Below are 19,068 nucleotides of genomic sequence, written 5' to 3' on the forward strand. Positions count from 1 at the left end.
GAGTTTAATGCTGATAAGTGTGAGGTGTTACATTTTGGTAGGACTAATTAGAACAGGACATACATGGCAAATGGTAGTGCATTGAGGAATGTAGTAGAACAGAGTGATTTAGGAAGAATGTTGCATAGTTTCCTGAAGTGGTATCTCATGTGGATAGGGTGGTGACGACCGCTTTTGGTCTGCTGGCCTTTAGCAAAGGGTTTGGACTGTGTTATGGCACCTGAACAATGAATATAGCATTGAGACAGGTTTTCTATAACAAATGAAACATTTATTAGACACTGCTCAAGAAAAGCCAAAAAGTAAACCAAGGACTAACTTAACTGGAGGTCATGGCTGTACGGCAGCTCGAGCAAACGTTAAAGCAATACTGCAAACACAGTTCTTAGAAGTAATAATGCAAACGTCCAAATGATTTACACAGTGAGTTCGGAGAGCTTTTCCAAGAAGTAACGAATTCCTCACCTACGTTCCAACGTTACTAATGATGCCGAAATATGTCCTTCGCGAAGGATTCAAGGCGAAGGAAATAAAACGGCTTAAAGTCCCTGAACTTTCCTTGGCAGAACTCTGCATCCAACTCTTTCTGCTGATTCAGCAGGAGCTATCTCGGACACAGGTTACTAACTCCTTATCCGAAGGTTAAATCAGGTCGAACCTGTTTCACCGTCGACAACAACTTTCCTCGATCGTTCAGCTTCCCGAACTTCGATAGATCTTCGCTCTCCGACTGGACTAAACTGGCAGTATTGTCGCAAAACTGACGGCAATTCTCTTTGAGACATAAGGCAGAAAGTATATCTTCACTTTAAAACAAAACTGAGTCATAACATCGAATATGTAGCAGGACGGAGTGACAGACGAATACAAACACAAACTGACCTGCGTCATAGGGTGGGGTTCTACTGTTACCCTGTAGACATAAATACTATCACAAGACCTCACACTGGCGAAAAAATTACATCACTCTACCATTACAAGTCTATTAGATCATCCCCAGAAGAACAATTACATCATGCTCATGTGACAAGAACAAGATACCCACGGTACGTAACAGCTGTAATGTTAACATTGTACAAGGCATTGGTGAGGCCAAATTTGGAGTATTGGGTACTGTTCAGGTATCCGAATTATTGGAAAGCGGTCAACAAAATACAGAGTGCTGAGGGGTTTTACTAGAAATGTTAACTGGGTTTCAACACCTAAGATACAGGGAAAGGTTGAACAGGTTAGGTCTGTATTCTTTGGAGCGCAGAAGGTTGAGGGGGGACTTGACAAAGGTATTTAAAATTATGAGGGGTATAGATAGAGTTGACGTGGTAGGCTTTTTCCATTGAGAGTAGGAGAGATTCAAACAGAGGAAATGAGTTGAGAGTTAGGGGGGAAATGTTTAGGGGTGACACGAAGGGAACTTTACTCAAAGAGTGGTAGCTGTGTGAAACGAGCTTTCATGTAGCAGTGGTAGAGTAAGGTTCGATATTGATATTAAAATATTAATACGTATATGGACAGGAAAGGAATGCAGTGTTATGAGCTGAGTGCAGGTAGGTGGGAATAGGTAAGAGTAAGCATTCAGCACGGACTAGAAGCGCCGAGACGCCCTGTTTCCGTGCTGTAATTGTTACATGGTTATATGATTGAGGGGAGAGTAGCTGGAAAGTGAAAAGAGAGATGGGGTTGATTTAGATAAATGACCGAGTGGGTTAGGGAGATAGAGGTCGCGAGAGAGTAGAGAATCCTGAGAGAAAGTGTGAAGAGAAGAGATGGGAGAGCGGGGGCAAGAAAGCGAGAGGAAGGAAAACGAACATGCAATAGAGAAGATAGTTGGGGAGGCGGATAAGAGAGAGAGTTTAGAGGGACGACGGTAAAGAGAAGGCGAGATGGCTAGTAAGACAGAGATAGAAGGAGAGAGGAGAATAGGGCGGGGGTTAGGGAAGAGAGGACCGGTTAGTGAGAGACGCAGAGAGAAATGGGGGAGAAAGAGGGAGTTGTTCCTGGGTATAAGTCGACCCCGGCGGCTCTTCACAGAGAACCAGGATCATTTCAGCAAAATCCGGGCACAAGGGTGCCGACTTCTCACAGATGAAACGGTGCTGATCATTATTGCAACTATGACCATCTCTGGATTTACATTCACCGCATTCGAACTTTCCAGCGCTGATATTGTACACGACGTTAGAGGTCACGTCCCTGTCAAGGAGCGGGAAACAAGGTCAAAAGGGGCAACGCAACTCCAGCAGACAGCCCTGTGTCAGTCCCCGAAACTACTGACGCACACCCTCATCATTGACCTGTGGAAGACCCCAAAATCTCCCACTACCCCACTGTCCCAGGCAGCCCTGTGTCAGTCTCCAGAATACTTCCACTGCCCCACTGTATCCCTGTACCCGTGTGTCAGTCCCCAAGTTAATACCATGCCCCACCCTTTGCCCACCGACTGGTGAGGGACGCCAGAATAATCCCAGTACCCCAGCCTCTCCCCACAGGACCCAAAATGCACCCACAGTGCCACTCTCTTCCCAGGGATCCATATCAGTCTCCAAAATACTCCAACTGGTTCAGTCACCCCACAGGCCGGCTTTCTACCTCAAAGTACTCTCACTTCCCACCATCACTCCACCGATCAGTGTCAGACCAAAGTACACACACTGTCTCACTCTCTCCGCACGGCCCCGTGTCGGTCACCAAAATACTCCCACTTTCCACTCACCCCCCACAACCCAGGGCCAGTCCCGGAAATAATTCCACTGCTCAACCTTCCTGTTCCAGACCTGTGGCAGAAACCAAAACACTCCCATTTCCCATTCCTTTCTCACAGACCTCTGTCAATGCCCAAACTAATCCCAATGCTAAATTCTCTAACTACAGATCTGTCTGTCGCCAAAGTACTCCCACTGCCTCACTCTCTACCTGAACTTGTGTCAGTTCCCAAAAGAGCCCCACTGCTCCACTCGCTCTCCGCCGCCCCGTGTCGGTCTCCAGAATACTTACACTGTACCCCTCTATCCCGACAGCCACGAGCCAGTCCCCAATATAGTCCCTCTGCCCAAACATCTAACTACCGACCTGGGCCAATCACGAAAGCAGTCCCACTTAGCAGTCCCTTCCCACAATCCACGTCAGTCAACAAATGCATTCCACTTCACACACTCCACCAGCAGCCCGCGTCGGTTTCCAAACTAATCTGATTGCCCTCTCTTTCCCCACAGATCGGTGTGAATCCCAAATTATCCGAGTGCCACACTCTGTCCTCACAGTGTTCGTCCCCAAAATACGCCACTTACACATTTTCTCTCCGCAGATCTTTCTCTGTCCCCCAAATCCAAACATTAGACCACACCTCACCATTGAAAACTTAGAGTTCCCAAAATCTGCCTGTACCCCGACTCCCACCACAGATATCTTGCAGTCCTCAAACTGACCTCTTTTCCCCATTCGCTCAACATAGACACCAGACTCTCCACATATTAATCTAAATGTAAACTCTCTCGCCACAGCCCCGTGTCCGTTTCCCAAAAACTTCCAACCAGCAAGGTCTCAGTCCCCAGACTAATTCCACTGCACAGTCCATTCTCGGAACCCGTGTCAGTCCCCAAACTAATCCCCTGGCCCGGGCTCCTAGCAGAACCTCGAATGACCACAAATCTCACCCGTCTGCGCATTTTCCAATCCAGTATGAACTGCCCTGGTCGCCGACAGTGTAGTTAACAAAATGCTGTGAAGTAAAATTGTTATAATTAAGAATTGAAATCGAGCTTAATTTAAGGATTGCTTCTCTAACTCTGAACCCGGGAGTGTGTGATGGGACGGTGCAAAGGGAGTTTCACTCTGTGTCTGACCCCAGGAGTGTGTGATGGGACGGTGTGGAGGCAGATTCACTGTGTGTCTGAATCCAGGAGTGTGTGATAGGACGGTGTGGAAGCAGATTCTCTCTGTGTCTGACCCCGGGAGTGTGTGATGGGACGGTGTGGAGGGGGATTCACTTTGTGTCTGACCCCGGGAGTGTGTGATAGGACGGTGTGGAGGGAGATTCACTTTGTGTCTGAACCCAGGATTGTGTGATGGGACGGTGTGGAGGGAGATTAACTCCGATATTGATATCTCTTCCGTCAATGTTACACATACCTCTTCCTCAGTGGAATTTATTTCAAGAAGGATTGATTCAGAATTACAACAATGCTGCTTCGCCTCATCATAAGATCTTGCAAACGTGGATATAAAATAACAGCGGTCTTCATTTCGGATCCAGTCCTTGGAACATTCTTGCTCTGGAAGTGAGAAATAAGGAACAGTGAATGTCTGTCCATCAGCCATTGCATCCGCCGGGAATCAAACACAGAATCTGGATCCCTCTACACCGGCCATCACACACATCTGCAGTTAATTACAGAAAGAAGCTACCTCCATAACGTCCCATTGCACACACACGGGGTGAGACACAGAGTGAATGTAACGGTACACTGTCTCATCACATAATTCCGATGTCAAATGTAAAGTGAAGCACCCTCCACACTGTCCCATCACACACTCCGGGGGCAGACACAGAGTAAATCTCCCTCCACACCGTCCCATCACACACTCCCGGGGTCAGACATAGAGTGAATCTCTCTCCACACTGTCCCCTCACACACTGCAGTGGTCAGTGTGAGAGAGTAACTTCCTACACACCGTCTCATCTCACGTTGCAGGTGTTGGACACAGAGTGAAATTGCCTTCATACCGTCGCATCACACACTCCGACCAAGAGGTATATAGTGAAGATCCCTTGCAATTTTGATCACAAACACTTAGAGTCAGATACGGAGTGAACCTCCAACCCTGTCATCGCATTGGAGACATAGAAAGAGAAATATTGAAAACCTAAAGTACAATACAGGCTCTTTGGCCAACAAAGCTGTATCGAACATCTCCTTACCTTCCAAACACCTCTATTAACATAGACTTTGTTTTTTCAAATTTCCGTGTATACATCCAGGAGTCTCTTAATTGGCCTATCTTTTCCTCCTCCACCACCGTCGCCGGCAGTCCATTCCACGCACTCACCATTCTTTGCGTGAAATAATAGCTTACCCCGACATCTGCTCTGTACCTAACTGCAATCACAATAAAAATATGCCCTTTCGTGCTGACCACTTTAGCCCTGTGAAAGAGCCGCTTACTATCCACAAGATCAATGCTTCTCATCATATCTATCAGGTCACCGCGCATCCCCCGCCGCTACAGGGAGAAAAGGACCGGTTCACTCAATATCTTTGTAAATCTCCTTCGCACCCATTCTATGGTTTCCACGTCCTTCCTATAGTGAGGTGACCAGAACTGAGCACAAAACTGCAGGTGGAGTCTGAGCAAGGAACAATATAGCTGCAACATTACCTCTCGTTTCTTAAACCCACGATTGATGAAGGCCAATGAACCGCATGCCTTCTTAACCACAGCGTCATCCTGCGTAGCAGTTCTGAATGTCCAATGGACTCGGACCCCAAGCCCTCTCTGATCCTCCATACTGCCACCGCCACTGTCATTAATGCTATATTCTGCTATCATATTTGACCTAACCAAGTGACCCACCTCACACTTATCTGGGTTGAACTCCATCTACATCCTATCAATGTCCCTCTGTACTATCACAGCCCTCAACACTGTCCACAAGACCCCCTACCTTTGTGTTATCACTAAATTTACTAACACACCTTGTCACGTCCTCATCCAGGTCACTTATAACAAATCATAAAGAGTATGTTTCCCATAAGCGAACCCTCAGGCACACCGTTGGTTCACGGCCTCCATGGAGAATATAACCCGTCTACAAACAGCCTTTGCCTTCTGTAGGCCAGCGAGTTCGGCATTCACAAAGCAATGTCCGCTTGGATTCCATGCCTGCTTACTTTATCAATCAGCCTTTAATGGGGTATCTTATAAAATGCCTTGCTGAAATCCATGTGCACTGCATCTACGGCTCTATATTCATCAATGTCTTTCGTCACACCTTTTGACAAATCCATGCTGATTATTCATAATCACATTATGCCTTTCAGGATATTCTCCATCAAAATAACAGTAAGACTCACTGGTCTATAATTTCCTGCGCTATCCCTACTCCCTTTCTTAGACATGGAGCAAAATCCGCAACCCTCCAATCCACAGGATTATACACTCCCTGAGTCAGCTACAGGACGAAGTTCACTCCGCTCTGTCCCATCTCACACTAAAGTGTCAAATTCAGAAGGAAGGTCCCTCTGCACTATCCCATCACACATTCCATGGATCAGACACAGGGTGAAGCTCCCTCTCCACGATCACATCACACCCTGCCAGAGACAGGCGCAGAGTAAAGATTCCTCTCTCTGTGCCTGTCCTCGGAGGAGGAGCGGGTGAAAGAGGGGGATGATGACTCACCTCTTCTGCTAGTCACCGATTGACAGAATCGAGCCTTGACTTCATTGTCAGATCTGATCTTCGTTTCCATCTCCGTGAACTGGTGACGGAGATCGTTGTGCCTTCGATTAAGATCGGACAGATTCGAGTTGAGCGCAGAGAGATTCTTGAGACAGGGTCTCAGGGAGAGATTCAGGTGGGAAATCTCGAATATCTTGGATTCAAGGGTTAAGTTCATCTCGTTATAATCTTCCAAAAGGAGATGGTAGTCTTGGTTGGAGGTGAACTGAGACTGACGAATCAGTGATACTGAAAGAGGTGGTTAAGGATGTTTATCGTTTACAGTGTGTCAGAGTCACGCAAACGAGCGGGTCACGGAGACTGCTGTGACAGTGACAAGTTGAACGGCATCACAGAGATGGGTGTATTGATGTCACAGTGATGGGTGGCGGCGTCACCATGAGTGTCTGTTTCACTCTGAGGGGTATTCAGCGTCAGAATCGTGGTGAAGGTTGAGACCCTGTCTTTGTGAGGGATATGTCCGAGTTGCTGTGAGGGACGTTTCGGTGCCACTGTGATAAGTGTTTTTTTTTTCTGTACTGGCGAGTGGTTTAACTGGTCAAAATGAAGTGGATCTCGATGTCATGGTGAGGGAGGGATATGTCAGACTGATGGTATCACGGTGTGAGGGGTATCTGTGACATGGTGTGGGGTGTGTCTCTGTCACCGTGAGAGGTATGTCATGGTCACGGCCTGTGTCTGAGAGTGTCCCATTTAGGTGTGAGTTCATGTCATTGTGAATTCAGGTGTCTGTATCACGGTGACGGGTTTGCCCGTGTCAGGGTGAGGAGTGGGTAATTGCCTCAGTGAGCGGTGATTCGGCGTAATGCCGAGGGGTGATACTGTCACTGTAATAGATGTTACGGTGGCTTACTAGTCTTTGTCACGGTGCGCTGTGGGGCAGATCGCGTTGAGGAGAGTGAAGGTGTCGCGGTGTACGGTACCTCAGTGTCACGGAGAGGAGCGTGCCGGTGTCACTGTGAGGTGTGTTCCGGTGTCGCCTTGAGGAGTTTATCAGTGACACAGTCAGGGGCATCTCAATGTTACAGTGAGGGGTACGTTGCGGTCAGTGTGACTGCCACGTGTGTGTCACGGCGATGGTCGTGTCCGTGTCGTACTCAGATATGTATCTGTTTCTCGTTGAAGGTCGTGGCCGTGCTACGGTGACAGCATTGTTGATGTTATGATGAATGGCGTGTCGGTGTCAGGACGAGTTTTGATTGTGTTACGGTAAAGGCGTGTTTTTATCACGGTTAGGGTTGTGTCCGTGTTAGGGTGATGGGTCTTAATCGGTATTACGATAAGCACCGTGTCAGTGTCACTGTGGTGTTTTACAATAACAAATATTACACACTCCTTATTTATGGTCTGACTCCACCCGGAGCCCATTCCACTCACCATGGATCGAGAGTGCGACCACAATAATGATGAGGGCGGCTGTAAATAGGCAGAGTAGGCAAATCAGACGGTACGGTCTATTTCTGATCTTCAGATTCGACTGTTGTTCATGCGCAGCTGTGGAGAGATCACACGACCATAAAACCAAGATATGGCAGCAGAAGTAGGCCATTCGGGCCATTGCGTCTACCCCGCCATTCATTCATGGGCTGATCTAATTCTTCCGGTCGACGTAGACATCTGCCTTTTAGGCGCTCTTCATTTTTTAAACTATAATCACCCTTTAATCAAATCTTTTCGTATTTAATCACATGGGGTTGATACTTACGATTTACTTTTTTTAAAACTACCTTTGATTAAATTTCTTCAAACTTAAAAGGGCTTCAGCCAAGAAATCGTCTAAAGAGCCTGCATCCCTCGAGGCAATCTCGAATCTTCTGGATACTAAACTGGCAGGTTTGGAAGGTAAACTTACCTCGAAATTGTCTTCGCTTGAAGAAGTTGTTAGATCGCTTGATACGAAGCTTCAATCGCAGGCAACAGATATTCAACGGCATGAAGAAAATATCGCCACTCTTGAAGATTTAGTTCGTCAACAAGTACATACAATTGAAACATTGGAGAAAAAGGCACTGTCAATTGCTCAAACAGTCGAGCATTATAAGTTTAAAGTCACCGATCTTGAAAACCGATCTCGCAGACAGATCTTACAAATCATTGGACTTCCCGAAAATGTCGAGTCTGGTGACTTAATTGACTTTTTCTCTAACTTTCTGTGGGAAGTTTTTGGCTCTGATGCTTTGATCGCGCCCACAGAGTTTCGAGATTTTCGTCCTCGAGCGACAAGCCACGGGCTGTGATTGTCCGCCTCCATTATCCCCGGGAGAAAGAGCTCTTAATTCGCTTGGCTCGTTAGAAAGGTATGCTTTCGCAGAGAAACAACAAGTTTCGTATTGTTCAAGATTATTCATTTGATGTGATGAGAAACCACTTTGCTTTGAAAGCAAATTTGAAACCACATTCAAATCGCTTTGAAACCAGTGATGGCAGAGATTCATCAGATCGGACTTAAACAAGCTTTAAGATATCCAGCGAATCTCAGAGTTTATACTCAGAGTAAGATTTATACTTTGTATGACTTTTTTAAGATGTCGTTTCTTCTTCCCATAAGACTTTGCTTTCCGAGCTCGTTTATTTGTTTGCTTGTACTTGAATGTGGGATGAATGTTTTGGATTCTTAGACCTTTTTTGTATTGTAGTGATCATAGAATCCTCTTTTTATTCTATTTTGATGACTTTTTTTAACTTTGTTTTGATTGATTGGTGAATTTACATTAATGTTTTGCAATATGGCTTTTTCAAAATGTCGTTTCTTCTTCCCATAAGTCTTTGCCTTTGGAACACGTCATCTACTTGTTTTGAATATGGGATTTTTCTTAAAGTCATATTACACTTTTTTTAAACTTTAATGTTTATTCTTTTTTATCAATGATTTTTTTGTCTTATTATATTATGTTTTTTTATCTCTTTTTGATTGATATTTTTTAATCAACCCTTCATCTAAACCTGGGTGTTGTATAGTCTCTTCTTACCTTTCCGTGGAGTTACCATCTTGATATGGGGGTAATATCAGTGTTAGTTTGTGCGCCTGCCGCTTGGCTTTCTTTCGAGGGTTCGGGGGAGGGGGTCGGGGGTCTCTTTTCACGCTTTTGCTTTTTATTTTTTTGCTTTTAGTTTATGGACCGACTTCAAATTATTAATATTGTTGAAGTGTCATGTTCTCCAGTTGCTCCTGAATCATTTCCCCTTCTCCCTGAGTTATGGGTTATCTGTCTTTTTAACCTTTTACGATATATACAATTAATATTGGCATGTTGGATAAGTCTATTAATTTTATCTCCTGGAATACTAATGGTTTAAACCATCCGATAAAACGTAAAAAAATATTTAAAGTATTCCACAGACTAAATGCTAATATTATTTTCGTACAAGAGACTCATATTAGGAGGGAGGATAATCATCGCTTTTTTCGGTTCTAGAGGGTCCAACAATTTCAATCGAAAATTACTGCCAAAGTTAGGGGTGTGCCTATTTTTAAAGACCCCTCAATTTCGTCCACACATCAGGAAACTATCTCTATACACAGGGCAGATTTTTGTTGATTACTGGTTCACTCTTTAATCGAAAAGTGGCTTTAGGTAATATTTATGCTCCAAACTTTGATTGCCCTGAATTTTTTAAACGTTTATTTACTTCCCTTCCTAATTTAAAGGAACATATGTTGATAATGGCTGGAGTTTTTAATTGTTGTTTAAATCACTTAATGGATAGACCTAAACCTAATCGTACTCTTCCGAATAGATCAGCCTCAGTTATTAATTCCTTCAAGGTTGATTCGGGAATTACTGAAATATGACATTTTTTGTATCCTAAAGATTTTTCGTTTTTTCACATGTATATCATAGTTATTCTGGAATTGATTATTTTCTTATTGATCATCGTTTATTAACATATGTTATTGATTGTAAATATGATTCTATTGCCATTTCGGATCATGCTCCTTTGAAGATGTCTATTAAGGTATCGGATTCCTCCATTAACATTAGGTCTTGGAGACTCAATGCTACTTTGCTTCAAGATCCAGAATTTATCACCTTCACAGAACAGCAAATTGACTTGTTTTTTTCAACAAACTATAACGAAGAGATTGACAGAGGAATACTCTGGGACTCTTTTAAGGCTTTTATTCGCGGACAAATTATTTCATATTCCGCTGGTAAAAGAAAACAAAGGTATCTTGATATAGCTATATTGGTGGTTAAAATTAAAGAAATTGATAAGATTTATTCCGTGACTCCTTCCAAAGAACTTTATAAGAAGAGAGTTGAGCTTCAAATGGAACATAGCTTATTATTATCTTCTTCAATTGAGAATCAATTAATTAAGACCAGAGCTCAATTCATAGTGATCGAACTGGTAAATTATTAGCTCACCAATTAAAAACTATTTCGACTAAGCGATAAATTATTAATTTGACTACTAATCATAAAGAAATTAATAAAACTTTCCAAGACTTTTATAAATCTTTATATCAATCAGAATCTGATGGCGATCTGTCTAAGATGGATAATTTTTTAAATAACTTGAATATTCCCAAACTGACAGCTGAAGATCAGAGTTTGTTTGATGCTCCTATTTCTGTGGCTGAAATAGGAGAGTCTATTTCATCAATGAATTCAGGGAAAGCTCCAGACCCTGATAGCTATATTATGGAATTTTTTAAAACTTTTTCTTCTTTGCTTTCCCCATGGTTATGTGAAATTTTCAATGATGCATTTATTAAGAAGAGATTCTCTCAGTATGTGCATCCTATCGCCCTATATCGCTAAATGTAGATACAAAGATTCTTACAAAAATTCTAGCTATTAGGGTAGAAAAGATACTGTCACAGATTATTTCAGAAGATCAAACAGGGTTTATTAAGAACCGGTACTCCTTTTTTAATGTTAGAAAATTGATTAGTATAATTTATACCTCTTCACCCAGAACCCCAGAATGTGTCATTTCATTAGATGCTGAAAAAGCTTTTGATAGAGTTGAATGGACATACTTATTTAATGCGTTAAAACATTTAATTTCAGTTCCAGATTTATAGCATGGATTAAACACTAATATATTATAAACCTGTTACTTCTGTTCTTACTAATAATCATAGATCCTCTTTTTTTCAAATATCTCGCGGCACGAGACAAGGTTATCCTTTAAGTCCTCTATTATTTAATATTGCACTGGAACCTTTAGCCATTGCTATTCGTGAATCACCTAATCTTTTTGGTATTACCCGTAATGAGAAGTTATATAAGTTATCACTATATGCTGATGACTTGTTGTTATATATTTCTGATCCTGATAGGTGTATCCCCGCTATTCTATCCTTGTTGGCTCAGTTTGGTAGCTTCTCTGGTTATACATTAAATTTGAATAAGAGTGAATTATTCCCTTTAATTGCGCAAACTTTACTGAATAACAGGGTACCATTTAAAGTTGTTACTGATAACTTCACTTATTTAGGTATAAAAATTACCAAGAAACATGAAGATTTATTCAGATTGAACTTCTTACCTTTGTTTTATCAAATTCAACAACTTACTACTAGATTGTCTCCCTTATCCTTCTCATTGGTTGGTCGGATTAATGCTATTAAAATTATGGTTTTACCGAAATTTTTATATTTATTTCAAGCTCTACCAATTTTTAGTTCCTAAATCTTTTTTGATAACATAGATTCTAAAATTTCCTCATTTGTGTGGCAAAATAAAAATCCCAGGCTAAGTAAAAAACAGTTACAGAAACCTAAAAAAGATGGTGGTATAGCTTTACCTAACTTTAGATTTTACTATTGGGCGAATAACATCCGAAACTTAATATACTGGAAACATGAGTTGGATTCTCCATTATGCCCAGAGTGGGTAAATTTGGAACGTAATGATGCACCGTTCTTGGATCTTCCCTTCCCGCTAATTTAGCCAAGTTCAATAAACAAATATCTAACCCTATTGTCAAACACACATTACGAATTTGGTTTCAATTTCGTAAGTTTTTCACTCTGAGAAATTTTGTTCTTGATAGCCCTGTCTTATTTAACTTTTATTTTAAACCCTCCTTAATAGATCAAGCCTTTAGAGTATGGAAATGGAAAGGTATAACATGCTTTCGTGATCTTTTTTTGAAGGTAGTCTGATGTCTTTTGACCAACTTTCTGACAAATTTAAGTTACCTAAAACTCATTTTTTTAGATATTTACAAATCAGAAACGTTTTATATAAAGTTTTACCATCCTTTCCCAACTCAACTCCGATGGATCTTTTAGATATAATGTTTACTTTGAACCCTTGTCAGAAGGGTTTAGTGGCTCTTATTTATAATATGATCATGAAGATACAACCAGAAATGTCAGGAAGAATTAAACAAGAGTGGGAAAAAGAGCTTCAATATACTATATCAACAGAAAAATGGGAGAAAAAATTACAAATGGTTAACTCTTCTTCTATATGTGCTAAACATTCTTTAATACAATTTAAGGTTGTACATAGAGCCCACATGTCTAAAGATAAGCTTGCTCGATTCTACTTCCATATTAACCCTCAATGTGACAGATGTCACTCAGAAGTTGCTTCACTGACTCACATATTTTGGTCATTTCCAACCTTACATAATTATTGGAAGGATATATTTGCCATCACTTACTCAGTTTGGAATTTTGATTTACAGCCCCATTTTATCACTGCAATTTTTGGTATACCAATTGAGGATGGTAGTCAATTCTCCCCTTCGATGAGACGAATGATCGCATTTGCAACTCTAATGGCTAGAAGGTCTATAGTACAAAATAGGAAAGAAGTAAACCCTCCTACCACCTTTCAGTGGTTCTCTCAAACTATTTCTTGTTTGAGCTTAGAAAAAATTAGAAGTACTATCTTTGATCCATCAATTAAATGTGAAGAAACTTGGGGACAGTTTATTCGATATTTTCATATGAGTTAGTTTGACCTCTTTCAGACCTTTTCTCCATTTATCCTCGTTTTGGTAGGGAGTTCCGGAGTTCTTGACACTATCATGTATATATATAAACTATTATTATTGCCCATGTTAGTTCTGGTTTATTGCTTTATTTTAATATATAGTATTCTTGTATTTTCCCTTCTTTTTGTGATTATCCTTTTTTCATATACAATCAATACAGGCTTGATTGATTATGTTCTGACGTTCTCTGTTGATATCTCAATAAGATATTGATATCGTATTACTAATTTAACTTCAAGCCTAGTGTATTTATAACCGGTTCAATGTTATGTTATGTTATATTATTGTTCTCTTTTGTGTATGAAACTGAAAAAAAAATTGAAAAAGAAAGAAAGAACCTCAGAAAAAAAGTAATTACTCCATATTTCAGATCTAAAAGGACGTCCTTCAATCCTGAAGACCTGTTCTCATGTCCAAGAATTGCTTATCATGGGAAAGAACATTTCTCCATCTGGTCTGTTCGGCCTTTCAACATTCGCAAAGATTCTGTGAAATCCCCCCACCCCCCATTCTCCTGAACTCCAGGGAACACAGCCCAAGAGCTGCCAGATGTTCCTCATCCGGTGGCCATTTCATTCCTGTAATTATTCTCGTGAATCTTCTCTGAACCCTCTCTGACGTCAGTATAAATAAGGAGCGGAAAGCTGCACACAATACTCTCAGTGTGGTCTCACAAGAGCCTTTTGGTGCCTCAGTATCTCATCCCTGCTCTTACATTTTCTACCTCTAGATGTCAAACTTTCATTCACGTTCTTCAACACCGACCGAACATGGAGGTTAATCTTTAGGGTATTTTGCACAAGTCCTCACAATTCCCTTTACTTCTCTGTCTTTTGAATTATCTTACCATCTAAATATTTGTCTGCTTGTTTATATCATCCAACGAAGTGCACGACCATACAGTTTCCAACACTGTGTCTCATTTGCCACTTCTTTGCCTATCCCCCTAAACTTTCTAAGAGTCTATGCAGGCTGTCTGTTTCCTCAACACTACCCGCTCCTACACGTATCTTTGACTCATCGACGAATATTGCCACAAATCCATGAATGCCATGGTCCGAGTCATTGGCAAGCATTGTAAACATCAGCAGGCCCAACACAGACCCCTGTGGAACCACACGGCAGACAGCCAGTGGGAGAATAGGAGGGAGGGAATAGAAGGGAAAGAGAGAAAGAGAGAGAGGTTAGCTAAATGGATAGAGTGGTTTACGTTATATATTGTACTCCCTGCACACTGTCTATCGCACTGTCCTCCCTCCTCACCATCCCCACAGATATATAACAGACAGGAGAGGTCCCAGTGGAATGCCATAGATGCAGATCACATCACTGGAGTAGAACCAGTAAACCAGTAAAAGCATCCAGAATAAAGTGTCACAGTCACACAGAAGGTGCTGTTCAGGCAGACTAGACGTCGCATTATCGACGGCGAGATAAATTTTGAGGTCAAGAGGGCATCTTATCGGAGTAGTGGTCTGTTCAATTGTGTGATAACAGCAGGGTGAAACTATGTTTAACGTTGGTGAAACATGCTTTCGTATCTTCCACCGATATGAGGTGATGGCGGGGGTCTTTATTAGGCTGTCTGCTTTAGCGACGCAGCGGGAAGTGCAGAGAGAGGGTCCGTGGAGGTGAGACTGATTCCCTTGATGTGCTGTGCTGTGTTCACGACTCTCAGCAGTTCCTTCCGGTCTCGGACGGAGCTATATCCCTCAAAGCCGAGCTGCATCATAATTGGTTGCCTTCGGTGGTGCGTCGGCAAAGATGGGCGGGGCTCCATAGGAACATGCCAATCTGACTGTGGAGCCAATAAGCCGACCGAGGGCAGAACCGTAGACATGAAGCACAGGGACTCCAGTCAGGCTATTTGCCTCTCCCATTTGAAGGGGTATTTGACTGACTAATTTGATTGCAGATTTTAGGAAGACAAATAAGGGTAAACTCCACAGTGAACTGAAGGGATCCTGGGGAGGATTGTGGAGCAAAGATACACGGGGCTACAAGTACACAGATCCCTAAAGCTGGAGTGACAGGGAGACAGTGCAGTGAATAAAGCATCTGACACACAGTCTTTGACCAATTGGGGCACTGAATGAAGGAGTTGGGAGGTCACTTTGCAGAGGAGCACGCGTGGGCCAGGCCGCACTTGTCGGACAGTGTTCAGTTTTGGTCACCCTGCGCTGGGAAGGATTTCATTTCTTGGCCGGAACGAACTGCAGTCTGCACATCAGTGAATGAGAATGAATCAAGGACAGTGTAAGCCATGATGGAGGAGATGAAGGCTGCCATTTTGTGAAGAGATCTTGTTCTCCATTTTGTGACTTAGTCGCTTGGTTAATCAGTGTTTTAAAGTATGAGTGACGTGACAGGCAATCGGGTGAACTAGGGACCGTTTCCAAATTTGAAGTTATTTGTGAGGTGTTCTTTGGTTGGGTATAAAATGCAAAATAGGGAAAGTTGGTCTGTGACCGTTCTGAGTGATAAAGCTGACTGAGAACAAAGAACCATAAATTAAGGAATGTGATTTACTGGTCAGAGGACAATCAGTGGATGCTGGCCTGGAGGAGAGCCAGTGGAAATGTGTTTTTATTTTCAAACAGGTGACCTATTGCCAATGATAGTGGATAACTAATCTGGTGTGCACACAGTTACTGAAATCAGGTAATTGGCACATCAGACAATGCAGGCACTTTTCAGCAAATACAGAACTCTCTGTGCCTCCCTGATCATTATTAGGGTGGAGTCCTGTAACACTTTGGACAGGAATAAGTGCAGAGGGTCATTACGAAGATGTGGTCTGGACTCGAGGCACTGGATTACGCGGAGGGGTCAGGCAGGTTTGGACGTCATTCCGTGGAGCGCAGGAATGACCTCACTGAGGTTTACAACACCAGGAGAGGCAGAGACGGAGTGAATGGACGCAATAATTTCCACTAGACCCGGAGAACCGAGGGCCAGAGTCCTCACGCCGAAGCTGAGTGGAGAAAGAGATTTATTTAGGGAGGCGAGTGGCAACCTTTAGTTACCCGGATGGCGGCCCGTTGAAGGAACGGCTTGACAGTGGAAGTTGCCTAATAAGATGCATTAGAAACTTGGGCACGTAGGTGCATGACTCGCGACACCCGCCTGCTTTACGTCTTACTGCGACCTCTGACCTGTCTGTGCAGAGACCGGCCCCTCGCCGGGCTCCGGGCCGATGGGAGGAACCTCAGCCTCGTCGATGGGGGTTTCCTTCTCCGGAACGTTCAGTTCTGAGCCGGTGGAGATCGGGTCTTCTGAGAGACAAAACGGGGGGGGGGGAGAGAGAGAGAGAGAGAGAGAGAGAGAGAGAGAGAGAGAGAGAGAGAGAGAGAGAGAGAGAGAGAGAGAGAGAGAGAGAGAGAGAGAGAGAGAGAGAGAGAGAGAGAGAGAGAGAGAGAGAAGGAAGGCATAGAGTAAGGAGGAGAGGGCACCGAAGGAGGGATGAAAGGCAAGGAGGGAACATGAGGGAGAGAAGGTAGTGAGGGTGATGAGCCGGGGAGACAGAAACAGGAGAGAGCGAGCGTGAAGGGAATAGACGGACAGGCGATGGGGGATGGGGGATGGAAAATGTGGGAGCAGGGAGAGTGGATGAACAGGGGGATAGATAGAGAGAGGTAGAAGGGAGCGGAAGGGTGAGAGAATGCAAAGGTTGTTCACAGAGATAAGGAAGGAGACGCGGAAGAGCGAGAGCGCGAGGCGGGTGGCGTGATAAATGGGGGAAGGTGAAGCGTTTCGGCAATGAGAGAATTAAAGAGAATGAAGGGAAGTGTGGGAAAAAAGTCGAAGAGGCGGGAAAGAGACGGGGAACAAACGGGGTTGAGAGATGGGGAGAGAAGCAAACCGAAGTAAGATGGAAGTAGAGAGAGAAGGGCAAAAAGAGGAAGAGAAGGGGTGACAAAGTGGAGAGAGAGGATGAGAGAGAGGTAGGGCCGAGAATAGGGGAACAGAGGGAGTGAGAGGACGGTAGTTGGAAAAAAGGATGTGCAGGTAGGGGGGAAGAAGAGAGGGAGACAGGTATAGAAATATGAGTGCAAGAAAAAGGAGAGAGGGAGAGACAAGGTGGAGAAAAAGGGAATAGAGTGTGGCAAGAAAGGGCAGAGTGAGGTTAAAACATTGTACAGCGTCCCTCCCACTCTCCTCCATCCTCAGCAGTCCTCCCCCGGTGTTTCCTATTCTCCACTCATCCACACAGCGCTTCTTTCTCAATGTCGCCTCCACAACACCCCTCCAACCGGACAACCTCCACCCCGCCCTGCCGATCACATTCTGTCTTCACTGACATCTCCCTCAACGCTCTCTCTTCATCCTATTCCACAGCGATCCCTCCCTGCTTCAACTTCCCTGCCCCGAGTGCAGGCTCCTCACCAACCCTGCAACAGATCTCTCTCCTCATCGCCTCTCCCATCTGCTCAGATGGTAACAGAACAGTGAAAGTAAGTGAGGCTCCCTTCACCCGTCCAATCACACACACCTGGGATCAAACACAGAATGGAGCTTATCCCCCCGGTTTGTTTCTGCCCCACTCACCGCTGGAAGGAGATAATGGCTCCATTTTTGTTAACTCCACATTCTCTAAAGTCTTGCCCTCGTCCATTTTGTCCAGGACTCTCTGTGTCTCTGAGCTGACGAAGAGGAACGAACCGTTGTCAGAGGAAGCCCGTGTTGAGAAGGCGGTCAGACCGACACCCTCAAACTCCAGATGGACAGCTGATAAAGAGAGGAACCCAGAGCAGGGGGAGGAAGTGCGGAGCGGAGACAGCATGAAGACATGGGAGAGGCTGTCGAGATTGATGAGAGTTGGGGGAGGGGGGTGGGAGATTGCTGCGAGTGAGGTGAAAGAGGAGAGAGAGGTGAGAGAGAACCCACGACCCCAGGGTAAAACCTGTGCAACCTTAACCGAGGGTGAAGTCAACACCTCCCTAAGAAACTCGTTCCCTCCACAGGGTTTCCTCGCCTTCCTCGTACAGTGGCTCTCTCTCTCTCTCTCTCTCTCTCTCTCTCTCTCTCTCTCTCTCTCTCTCTCTCTCTCTCTCTCTCTCTCTCTCTCTCTCTCTCTCTTTCTCTCGTTCGCCTTCTCCAACATCTACATATTCTCATTCTCCCCTTTCCCTCCCAGCATTCCTCTCTCTTTTTCACTCCTACCCTCCTCTCCTCACATTTTCCTTCCTCCTTCTGCACCCCTCATTTATTTATCCTTGGAGGGCTATGGGTAACAATGGGTAATTTCTAAAGTAAGTACATGTTCGCCACAGATTTGTGGTTAAAGACCTGTATTGTGTTGTAGCTTCTCTATGTTTTCATTTTTTTTCTTTCTTTTTCAGTCATTTTATTAAGTTTCAAATAGGTAAACGTGACAATAATGGTAATGATACAAAGAGATCGGGATTACATTAATAACGGTAAACGTACAGATTCCCAATAACCAGAAAACTATTAGACTGATCAAGTAGTGTTGTTACTGCAGGAATGGATTTCTCTGGGTTACAGGTATATAGCAGCAGGTCATCTGCATACAGTGATACTTTTTGCGTCAATTTCCCATGAAGAGCGATTTCCAAGGGAACCAGGGTAATATTAAGTAGTAAAGGGCTTAAAAGACAATCCTGTCTAGTACCTCGAAAAAAAACTAAA

At 43.6% G+C, this 19,068-nt stretch overlaps 1 protein-coding gene across 1 annotated transcript; it reads right to left on the reverse strand.

Annotated features, from left to right (window-relative positions):
- Positions 1-331: 331 nt before the first annotated feature.
- LOC132386660 (oxidized low-density lipoprotein receptor 1-like) lies at positions 332-18,020 on the reverse strand. Its single transcript, XM_059958993.1, has 7 exons — positions 17,965-18,020; positions 16,572-16,691; positions 7,834-7,950; positions 6,397-6,684; positions 4,126-4,268; positions 3,651-3,715; positions 332-2,190 (listed from the first exon to the last, which is right to left on the reverse strand). Exons 1-7 carry the CDS (start codon positions 17,987-17,989, stop codon positions 1,929-1,931), a joined length of 1,020 nt encoding a protein of 339 aa, XP_059814976.1. The 5' UTR covers positions 17,990-18,020; the 3' UTR covers positions 332-1,928.
- Positions 18,021-19,068: the final 1,048 nt, after the last annotated feature.

Source organism: Hypanus sabinus, unplaced genomic scaffold (genome assembly GCF_030144855.1).
Source record: "Hypanus sabinus isolate sHypSab1 unplaced genomic scaffold, sHypSab1.hap1 scaffold_1240, whole genome shotgun sequence".
NCBI classification, from domain to species: Eukaryota; Metazoa; Chordata; class Chondrichthyes; order Myliobatiformes; family Dasyatidae; genus Hypanus; species Hypanus sabinus.